The following is an 11,820-nucleotide window of genomic DNA, read 5'->3' on the forward strand; positions in this document are numbered from 1 at the left end:
GTGCTGATTCAGGAGTTTTACTCCAACATGCATGAATTCGATTATTTAGTACCTCTCTTTTCTACTTGCGTTCGAGGTACGCGCATTGTTGTCACACCGCAACTTGTTGCAGATGTGTTTCGTGTTCCAAGGGTAGAGTATCCTGACTACCCCAGATGTGAGCGTCTGAGGACTGTGTCCAAAGATGAGATGTTTTCTGCATTCTACGAGCGCCCTTCTGATTGGTATAATCGTCAATTTACACCATGTAAGGCCTTTGCTAAAGGTCCTAAATTCATGAACATGGTGATGACTTTTATTTTGCACCCACTCTTTCACTACAACTCTATTACAAAGTCTCGTGCTCGATTTTTGTTGTCTTTTTTTGAGCATCTTACTATTAATTTTCCTTCACATTTCATTCTTTCTCTTATAGATGTGTATAGGAATACGGCTACCCGTGATAAGCTCATTTTCCCTTCAGCTATCATGTGGATTTTATGCCATTTTTCTGTTCCTTTTCCCTCTTCCTGCCATTTTTCTATCATGTGTGCCATAGATGTCGCTACCGTTAAACGTAGCGAGGTGCAGTTTAGGGCAATGCGGTCAGATTTAGCAGCTCCTCCCTCCTGTTCGACTCCATCTCATTCTGCTCCATCCACATCCGCTCCCTCCTCTTCTATGAGCGATGTGTCACTCGAAGACATCATGGCGCAGCTATAGCGCATGGATGCTCGCCTTGATACACTCTCTACAGAATTGTATCAGGTGAACGTTCGTGTCGATCTTATTGCATAGCGGTAGACGATCATGGGTGGCTTTGCTCCTGAGGCTTCTCCTTCACCTCCTCTAATGGCTTCTGATTCTGAGGATGAGGATAATGATAATGGTGATAACGATGATACTTCTGATGATGATAATGATGGAGATGCTAGCTCTACCGATGAGATGTCTACTTAACACTCTTACCCTTTGTCACTCGTGACGAAAAGGGGGAGTGGTTTTGGATATAAAAGTAGTCATTCTTAGGGAGAGAGTTAGTATAGAACATTTTTGTTAGAAGGAGTGTTGATATTTTTTAAGGAAGTAGTGAGGATTACTTGTATCTTTTTCTTTTCTCTATTTTTAGATACATTTATTCTTGTACATGTGTTTTGTGACCATTATTGACATACATTGTACCTATCTTCTTTATATATGTTGATGTATGTTTCTTTCACCTACCCTTGCATGTGTTATTTCTTTTCTTTCTTTATACACATGGTTCTTATTACTTGTATGCAATCTATTTATTTCTGTTTCACACAAAGATGCCTTGATGAGTTTTGTTTAAAGTGTTTCAAAAATACAGGTTGTCAAAGTCTACTTGTCATAAACTCTCTTCTTGAAAAGTTTTTCAAGAATTTGTGTTAGGATAGATTTTATTATATTCAACAAGTGAATATAAGTTGAGTGATTTATGACTTCTCTCATATGTTCATTTGTTTGTTGTAGTTTTGTCACGGATTGCCCAAGGGGAAGATTGTTAGGACATATGTGATTCACTTGTTAGGAACATATGTCACTATTTTATGTAATTGGCTAATCCTTTGACAAAACGCACTTTACTTGTAATTGGGTAGATCTAGGATGTGTTTAATACTTCAAGAAACTGTGTTTCAAGATCAAGTGTTAAAGTCATACAAGTTTGTCCAAGAAACAAGCTGAAGAAGTGTTGTTTATTAAAACTCGACAGCTAGCTATCTATCGAGACCTATAGAGCTGTTAAAACCTGTGGCTCGATAGCAGCTCGACAGATAGGGTATCTATCGAGATTTATGAAAAATAGAATTCCAGTTCTGTTTTAACTCCAATCCATAATTATGTGTTTGGGCTTTCTTTTCTCACAACCCTAGACATATAAAATGATTATTTTAAGAGCCGTCAAAGTGTTCACAAGTTGCACAAGTGTTATGCAAATTTTGTTCAAGTAAATTGTGACTGGAGACAGAATTTGCCTTAGTTCATCGTTCTTGTGAAGAAGTTGCTGTGTTTGTGCACCATAGGGTTTTGTGACCAAGCATCTTCTTGATCTTCATCGTGGATGAACTAAAGAACTCTGCAGCCAACAATCTTCTCTTACTGGGATCTGCACAATTAGTTAGTCACGTACTGGGAGCCGTGCATCAAAAGAAGAAATTGTCACTACAGAACAAGTCCAATTAGGTATTGAGGTAAGAGTTCAACTGTAAGTTAGTATAAGGTACTAGGATTCCTTTACTTGTAACCGCTTCTTATGATAATAATGGAATTTCGGGAGTGGTGACCTTAAAATCACCCGGTAGGGTTTTTGTCGTGTTGGTTTTCCCATTCGTAAACAAATTACTGTGTCAAATTTATTTTTCGCGACATACTTAGTTTATTGGTGATTTGTTTGTGCTACCATACGTTTGCATGTTAATTAACTTAATTAATTCACTTGACTAAATAATTGGTTAATTTATCACAAGGGGTCAATTTGTTTTTGGTCTATCAAAATCTATGTCATTTCTGGGAAAATGAACAAACCAAAAAGAGTCAACGTCAAGGTTCTAGGACCTTTGAAATGTCTCTTTAAAACCTTGCGAAGATGACTTTGGCTGACACATTGGAAAGCCAACATGCATATTCATATTTCTAGCAAAAAGCCATAAAGTACCCAACAAACTAGGCATCATCTTTTTAACCCACGGTCCAAGCCCATGGAATCTCAAATTGGTAGTAAGGGAGAAGTGGTTTGGTCAGTAAGGGAGTGATTTCTGATGAAAGGAGAAACTAGTAGTTTTTCCTTTGGTTAATGTATTTGCTTGGAATACATGAACCAATGGCCTCACTCAGTTCCTCTGTTTGAATGTCATCTCCCCACAACTTCCTCTCAGTTGTCCTTATCTGTCAAGCTATCATCCATTGCATTGAATATCCCACCCACTTCTTTGACTTTCCAGGAAAGCACCTTCCATTTGTAGCTAAAGCCAAATACTCTTTTGAATTAAATTGCCAAACTAAGCTAACCCTTTGCCTAATGAACTCCTTTAGATTCCTGTCAGAGGACATGGTTTACCCAGCAGACCAAGGACATCCTCGTATGGAGGAACCAGACTATGTCCACTATAAAAGGAGCACTAAAGCATAACAAAGGGAGAGTTCTAGGAGTTCTGAGAGTGAGAAAAAAAGAATCAAACAAAAGAGCCAAGAATGAGGACTTCGTCCCATATCCTTCAAGATCTTCAAAAATATCACTTAGCCTCTAAAGAAACTCATACAAAAACACGCACACATCAGATCTCGCTCTCTCCCACAAAATCCTCCTCGCCTAACTATCTTGGAAGGAGATGTCCAAGTAAAGCAACTTGGATTTGAGTTCCAAATCTCACAAGTCTTGTGCAAAAACATTAAGTCTGTGAGAATTGGGGCCAAGGACCTTGTGGATAGCCCCTTTTTATGACGTTCATTCATATATATGTATATGTTTTAGAATGCATATTCTAACTTGAAGGAAATAACAATTATTTAAGAATATTTGGATTATATAGTTGTTCTTATGCAGAACCTACAGAGGTAAAGGGAAAGGACAAAATTCATTGCATAGTAAGCATGGAGAAAAATCTTGTAGCTCAAGGAACCAATATTCCGAGTTCCCCAAATTGAATGCCCCTTGGTTCAAGGAAACAGCGTTTTAGGTTCCATGGATTAAAGACTTAATAGCTCAATGAACCACGACCTCATGCTCTACGAACCACAAGATCACGACCTGGGAACCACGACATCACACTCTGGGAACCATGACATAATGCTCAGGAAACCATGGCATATATTGTCCCCAGGGAACTACCACAGAATATTAGAATAATACCACACCAGAGTTCAGTGGAAGAACCACTGCAACATCTTTTCCAAGGAACCACCATGGAGGAACTACTACGATCTCTTTCCTAAGGAACCAAGTGAAGGACATCTGTCGCAGAAAGCAGTTCACACAATAAAAGATAAGCCTTAAATATTCTATTTTTAATCTCTTTTCTATTGTGAATATTATGATTTTTTTTTTTTTTTTACTCATTTCATAAGAATAGAAAGTCATTTTGTAACATTCAAATACTTACAATGATATTTTATTACTTAGGAGAAAGCACTATTTTTCCTTGTGGTGTTCTATGTGACTTGTGCATAGACCGATTCATATAACAATCCCAATAAGGCGCAAAGAACTGGACCTAGTTCACTCAACTTCTACTCCAACCCCTTCGCAGTGACCTGAGATCCCACATCAGCATTAGGCCTGGGAACTGTCTAACAAAAGAGACTCACACACCTTATATGTATTAACATTATTATAAATATCCCATAAAATAAATAAAATAAAATTATTATAAATATCCTTAAAATGTAACTCCCATAGATTTCTTGAAATGAACTTTTATTTTATTTGGGGGAGGTTGGGATTAAACTTGATTTAAAAAAATAAAATAAAAGAATACAAAAGGGAAGGTTTTATCTTTTTATGGTTTTGTATGTTTTGTTGTATAATATTTTCCAATGTAGATACGGAAATTTGTTTTTCGGTTTTTGGTAGTATTCATGAAAATGTTCTAGAAATCATTTTTTGGTGTTTGGCTTGACATAAAATATGAAAACTTTCTTTCATTGCGGATATACATATCCACAACCAAAACCCATTACAGATCAGTGATAAAAAATCCCAGACACCCATTACAGATCAACTACATCAGTAGATCGGCAAAGATCAAGAAGGGGGGATGGGAGTCTATGCGAAAAAGAGAGAGGAATAGGTGGTCTGGTCTATGCAAGAAAGAGTTTGGAAAATGTTTTACAAAATAATGTCATAAAACAATTATACATATGTGTTTTCTTGTTCAACCGATTTTTTTTAGTGTGGCCAAGGTTTTACAAGAAAATGTAGTCAGCTATTATGGAAAAGTAATATATTTTTGCCCCGTTCGCCCATTTCAGTTAATGTCAGTCTAAAAATAATAATTATCCGAGATCTATAGTTGATTTGCACTCGATGTTATTAGTTAGCTTTTTTTTTTCTTTTTTTTTCTTTCTTTTTTTTATATACAAGATAAAAATTCTACTCTATTCTAATTTAAGTATATATGTGTGTGAATCTCTCTTCTGGAGGCTTGAACCCTAACCCTTACCCCCAACACCTCACAAGAACTTATATTTGTGGAGTGACCATCACACCAAGAGTGTGCGGTGGTGTTATTAGTTAGATCTAAACCTTAATCAAATTGTTAAAATTCTTGTGCACTACTTTTGTGAAGTATGTTTTCTTGGTTACTTTTATATTTTGTAATGGTACGGTTTTGGTCAATTTATTTTCTTTAAAAATGAGACATAAAGTGAGTTTAAATAAACTGGGTTTTTTTTTCATACATATTTTTTTAGATAAACTTTAAAATTAAAAAAATAAAAAATAAAAACAAATAAGCTAACCAATTGCACACGAGAGACTGCATGTTTTTGGGCTTGTTCGGTGTTGAAAGTGGCAAAAACCAAAATAGTACCATCCATGAAGCTTGAAAATAAAGGCACATGTGTACTGTGTAAGTTGAAGAGCACAAAGTTTTCCACATTAGTTTTAATGTAAGTAGCGCGAAGCAATGCCAAGCTGTGCTACTCCATATGTGAAAGCTTGTCATATACTCATATTGCGCAATAGAAAAAAAGATGATGGATTTTCATAATTAATAGTAACAAATTTTCCATTAGTTCTAAAAGTCACAATTATTTAACTGAGTTATGTAACAAATATTTCTTGGATTTTATATATCCTGTTACAAATCCCGGCCATATGTTAACTCTAGAACAAATTTTATAATTTAATTGACACTTTTTTTGAGGTCGTAAATTGAAAACCCGATAGGTATCGTATTTGTGTAACCTATTAATAAAAAATAAAAATAAAAATCTAGATTTCATATACGGACAATGAATCAGATTTTCTGTCAAGATCCTTATGCTACGATACATTCATGTGCTGTTGGATGCAAGTATTTCAGTGATACTTTGGGATATTATTGCATCTCTGAAATTTTATATATATTAAAAATGAATGTGATGTATCGTCCAAGACAAGCCAATGAACTTGTCCCATTATAATAAAGATTATCGACATTGCGCAGGCAATGATTTGGAAATCTCTCTCTTTCTCTCTCTTATCCATGAAAAAGAGTTAAAAGCGGTTAGTGTCCTCTCAAAGTTTCATCCATGATAAAGTGAGGAACCACATTTGAGTCTCCTACCAAATGGAGCGAAGAAGTACTTTTATTACTAGTGTGAGGGGAGGCCTTATTTTGGCTTATAGAGCAAGATAAATCAAACATATGGCCACCACCTTTGCTTATACCCCAAAGCACCCAACCATAACACTTAATTCAAGACAGAGTAATCAATTTTATTGCCAATGTAAAAGGATTTATATGCTTCTTAAACAAGAATACATTACAATGAGAGCTGAGGTGGTCTCACTTTCCAACTGAAACTTAATCATGCTGTTTTGTCACCTATATGTTCTAAAACTGACTCTCCCACCATTCATATATGGTTGACAAGAATCATAAAATCCAATAACTGAAATTCTCTGCACGAACTCAACTGAACTAAAACCTGTCGGCCAATTTGCAATTGACAATGATCCCTTCTGCACCTTCTAAAATACTCATAGGCCTCTCATTAGACTCAGATGACAGCAAAGAAGCTCTCTCATGGGCAATCAGAGTCCTAGCCCATCCAAATGACACCATTGTTGCCATACACATTCTTGGTTAGTGTCTTTAACTTTATGAAACTTAAATGCCGGCGGCTTGTCGAGTTTGTTAGTCTTTCAAATTTCAACTCAGTACCTCATAAATCACAATTTGAAAAAAGTTACTGAATTTATCTTTTTGCATTATTTTCCAGCACTTTCTCCCAGGTTAAGCACTCATTGTTGTTGCATTTCATGCTTTCTTATAATTTGCTAATGGGAGTTTATTAGAGTGCATACCCTTTTCATGATTTTTGTCATCAAAAGAGTAGCATTAGCTGAAATTTAACTTACTTATGTTAATCAACAGTTGGTGATGAGAAGAAGAAGCATGAGTTGGCAAAGAAAAAGCAATCAAAATTTCGCCAGGCTAAAGCCTATGTCATATCTGTTCTTGGAGAATTTGCCCAGACTTGCCAGTCTAAGCAGGTACTAGGCTTGGTGATATGTCAAAATATGCCCCACTGAACATATCTCAAATACTCTGTGTAATATATAAATTTAACAATGTTTCAAAATTTTAATAATTTCCTTCTAGAGTTAAAAGTACAATGCTCATTGATATTCCATTTCCAGGTAAATTTGGAAGCTAGAGTGGGTTTCAGCCCCAGTGTTGGAAAAGGTTTGATTGAGGAAGTGAAATCCAGTTCAGCTAACATTCTTCTTCTTCGTGGCTCAAGAAACAGTACAAATAGGTAAGAAATCTGGTTAGTTTTAAAAGTTTTAATTCCATTCCTATAGATAAGTCATTGATAAACTTTCTTTTCTCTATTAATTTTCTTTCCTCAAGGTATTGCTTTAAGCATGCCCCAGATAGCTGTACATTGGTTTCAGTTGGAAAATGTGGAAGAGCTCAACAATATCTAGATACATATTCTCCAAATTCTGAAGGTACTTTTCAAAAAGACAAATCCAGGATGGAATATGAACTTCTTTAATAGAAAATCTTCTAATGTGTCATTTTTTGCAGAAAGTTATCAATCTAGCTTAAGGTGGTCAAAGGGGAATATTCATAGTGACAGGGCAGCCTCCCCTGATCAAAACCCTGTTTTCTTGGACAACAAGAAAGACAACCATTCACCAACAACTATACTAGATGAACTTAGGGGAGAATCTTACAGCACAGAAGATGATACTTCTAGCTCTGGGGACACAAGCAACACGGAGTCTCCTCCTCTTGCTTCCAAGTTTAAGATCCAATCCAAGACAAGGAAGCAGCAGCTGTCTCCGTACAAACTTATTGCCTCATTCTTTGGTTCTCCATTAAGGAAAAGAAATGTTAGTTTATCCAACAAAGAAATGAAGCAGCCTTTGATTAAGTGCTTCAGCTTTGAGGAAATCTCCAATGCTACAAACAACTTCCACCAAGGTAATATTGAAAAGGCCTTAAAAGCTTTTGACAATATTAATTGTGGCAATATTAGTCTCAGCAGCATTTCTGACTCTATAAGTTCCTTTCAAGTTCTTGAAACAATTACTAGTATTTTGTGTCAATATTTTGTGGGAATACGCTAGTAATCTGTCATAGCAACAGATTGACTAAATGTTTTTTCATGTTTGTTTGCACCGAACATCAGATTATATAGTAGGCCAGGGCGGGTATTCAGAAGTATATAGAGGTGATCTTTCTGATGGAAAAACCATTGCAGTGAAGAGGTTGGCCAAGGACAACAAGGATGCTAAAAAGGAGAAAGAGTTCCTCACAGAATTGGGTATAATTGGACATGTATCCCATCCTAATACAGCTGACTTGCTTGGGTGCTGTTTTGAAAATGGACTCTACCTAATTTTCAATTTCTCCCAAAATGGAAATTTGTCAACTGCATTGCATGGTAAGAAGGGCCTCTATTTCTCTTTTCAATTTCAGTATATGCACATTGTTTTGTTTAGAAAATACTACATTTTTTTCTTCTAAATAAGCACAGTATCATTACATTATATGCAAATACCTTCAAAAAAATCAGACAGATTTAAGGAGGAAGAAACGGATTCATTATATGAGAACAAATGCACTTCACCATTTTAGGACAGTTAGGGGAAATTCAATTAATTTTTCAAGGATTAACTGTTTGAACTATGACCAGGTAAAACATGCAAGTCACTTGAGTGGTCAATTAGATATAAGATTGTCATTGGAATTGCAAAGGGTCTGCATTATCTTCATGAATGTTGCAAGCATCGAATAATACATCGTGACATAAAGGCTTCAAATGTCCTTCTTGGTCCAGATTATGAACCCCAGGTGAAGACACAAATCACTTACTGAAATTCTGTAGAATAATAATTTTCTTGACAGTTTTAGTTAATTCCATAATTTTTTCTTGTGTAGATTACTGACTTTGGGCTTGCAAAGTGGCTTCCTAACAAATGGACTCACCATGCTGTGATTCCAATTGAGGGTACATTTGGGTACCTAGCACCAGAGTACTTCATGCATGGAATTGTGGATGAAAAGATTGATGTTTTTGCATTTGGGGTTCTTCTTTTAGAGATCATCACTGGGCGGACGCCTGTGGATTCATCAATGCAAAATATCCTGCTTTGGGTATGTAAACTGTCATCAATGTCTGTGCTAGAGATATTATGGTCCAAGAAACCAAAACCTATTTTTTGCACTAGAAGTACATGAGCCTACAATAAATTTGAGAAATAATGTAAGGTCTATATATTAGAAAACCTTAGGTTAACCTGAGGCTAACCGTGGGTTTAGTTTAATTGTTGTACAAGTACATGAGCCTACTATAGGTTTGACCCTCTTGGGCATGATATCTCTAACACTCTGAACAAATTTATCCAAGAACTATTTGCTAAAATGATTTTTTTATATGTAGGCCAAGCCTCTTATGGAGTCAGGAAACCTTGCCCAACTAGCTGATCCAAAAATGAAAGGCAAATATGATGTGGAACAGTTGCATAGAGTAGTGCTAACAGCTTCTTACTGTGTAAGACAGTCCTCAGCATGGCGTCCATCAATGAGTGAGGTACATGTTTTGTGTCTTCTTTTAGATACAATATTGAGTCCATTCATACAAGTAACACAATCTGATTATAAAACCATTGCTTGATTCCTTAGGTGTTGGAGCTTCTAACCAATGGCCATGACTCTGGGGTTGCAAAGAGCTGGAGGATTCCCAAGTTTACCTCAGATGAGTTGGATGATTACTCCATGGTTTTTGGATATGATGTTCCATCAGATATTTCTCTGGAGGATTATTTATGAGTACATAGGTCAATTTTTATTTCTCTTTTTTCCCATCTGATGATTTTTGAGTTTCTTGTGACAGGAGAATCATATAGTTTGACTAAGAATTAAATCAAAAGCTGGCTGCTTATTTGTAACTTATGTATTTTGAAGTCCTGGATTGGAGGTTATGTAGAGTACAAAAGTTTCAAAGATTTCTTTGTTTGTTTGTTTTATATTGAGTCCTGTGTGATTCATGTGTTACAGTTTAGTATAATTTTTTATTAAGCAAGAATGAAATTTATTTAGAGTTCTTGATACAAAAATCAAATTATTATGTAATAGTATGCAGCTTTTTAGTTTTTACATAGCAAGTGTACTTTCATATATGGATATCAGGATATGGGATGTTCTGGAAGAATTGAAAAGGCAATTTCTTTGATCCTTTTATATTGTTAGAATAATTGTTAAATTAGTAAATGCAATATTTTCAAATAGTTTTAACATTTGGGACACTCGGTAGTTGGTAATGTTAATGTACCACAGCCCCAAAAAAAAATGTTCGAATAATAGTTAAATAATTAAATTCACAATTTTTCAACTTAAATTTTAAATTAATAAAGGTGAGTTTGGGAGTCCAAAAAGAGAAATGTTAGAATGATAGTTCAAAGATTAAATTCACAATTCCTTAATAACTTAAATTTCAAATTAATAAAGTTAATGCCTTCAAAAAAAAATTAATAAAGTTAATTGGGCCCATAAGGGGGGGGGGGGATTTTTTTATTTAGAATCATATGCAAGGGAAGTTAAAATAAAGATTAAAGATTAAATTCATCATTTTGAGCCGTTTTGGAAACACTGGGGGTGAAATATTCCAATAGTTTCCACAGATAGCGATTTTTCAAATCAACCTCTATTACCACTGTTCCTGATTTGGTAAATCCTCATATCCCTCTTAATTTGTTTGATTCCCATATCAAACAAATTGATAAAGAGTTAGCAAAGTTTGACTTTGTGGAGTTATCCAAAAAAGACTGGGACTTATCTTACTATTTTATTCCTTTCTATACTCAACTCAATAGCAATATTTTAGAAGATGATAATGCTAGTGATGCTTCCTTTGCCTCCTATGATCATTTGATTGAGGAGGTGAAATTTATTATTGATTCTTTTGTTGATTGTAATTTTTCTCATATTAGGAGACAAGAGGATTATGTTGCTCATAAGTAACCTTACTAGACATACTATACATGTTAGCGACTTTTCAGTGTAAATGAAAGATGTTCCTCCATATCTTATTGCTGTAATTTTAGCTGACTTGACTACTTTTAATTAATAAAAGTTACAGCTTTCTTCTAAATTCATTATTTTCTAACTGGTTTTAAGTTTTTGGAACAAACCATAATTTATCATATAAATTGTGTTTGCTTTAGCAATCAACCATAACCCTAAACAAATACCTGTCAAATGTCCAGTGAACCAACCAATGTGGTCGATACTGTACTGACCGGTATGTACCATTCTAGTATATGTACCGGTATCGAAACGCCAACATTTTGTACCGGTTTAAATATTGGGTGTACCAGCCAATTTCGGGTGTACCAATCAGTATCAAGCGTACCGACCAGTATAGAAAAAAGCTTTTTTTTTTTTTTTTTTTTTTTAGTTTTGTAATTTTTTAATTTTTTGTAAGGGTAGAATGGTAACTTATTTGCATTAACTTATTAGTATTATTTGTTTTCTTAGTATGCAATGAACAATTAAGTTTTCTGTTTTTTATATTGTTTTTTCTTTTTCTTTTTGTTGATGTTAAAGTCTAAAACTATGAATAATTTATTCTGAATTGAGTTAATGTTTTATGATAAACTTT

At 34.9% G+C, this 11,820-nt stretch overlaps 1 protein-coding gene across 1 annotated transcript; it reads left to right on the plus strand.

The window, feature by feature from the left end:
* Positions 1–6,578: 6,578 nt before the first annotated feature.
* Positions 6,579–10,178, plus strand: LOC115961127 (probable receptor-like serine/threonine-protein kinase At5g57670). Its single transcript, XM_031080161.1, has 10 exons — positions 6,579–6,787; positions 7,080–7,198; positions 7,346–7,464; positions 7,560–7,660; positions 7,740–8,138; positions 8,347–8,601; positions 8,854–9,011; positions 9,099–9,314; positions 9,601–9,750; positions 9,843–10,178. Exons 1-10 carry the CDS (start codon positions 6,655–6,657, stop codon positions 9,987–9,989), a joined length of 1,797 nt encoding a protein of 598 aa, XP_030936021.1. The 5' UTR covers positions 6,579–6,654; the 3' UTR covers positions 9,990–10,178.
* Positions 10,179–11,820: the final 1,642 nt, after the last annotated feature.

Source organism: Quercus lobata, chromosome 2 (genome assembly GCF_001633185.2).
Source record: "Quercus lobata isolate SW786 chromosome 2, ValleyOak3.0 Primary Assembly, whole genome shotgun sequence".
Taxonomy (NCBI): domain Eukaryota; kingdom Viridiplantae; phylum Streptophyta; class Magnoliopsida; order Fagales; family Fagaceae; genus Quercus; species Quercus lobata.

Coding starts and splice junctions, on each gene's coding strand:
- LOC115961127 (XM_031080161.1), top strand. CDS start 6,655: ATGATCCCTTCTGCACCTTCTAAAATACTCATAGGCCTCTCATTAGAC. Junction 7,465..7,559: donor TCAAGAAACAGTACAAATAG/GTAAGAAATCTG, acceptor TCTTTCCTCAAG/GTATTGCTTTAAGCATGCCC. Junction 9,012..9,098: donor GTCCAGATTATGAACCCCAG/GTGAAGACACAA, acceptor TTTCTTGTGTAG/ATTACTGACTTTGGGCTTGC.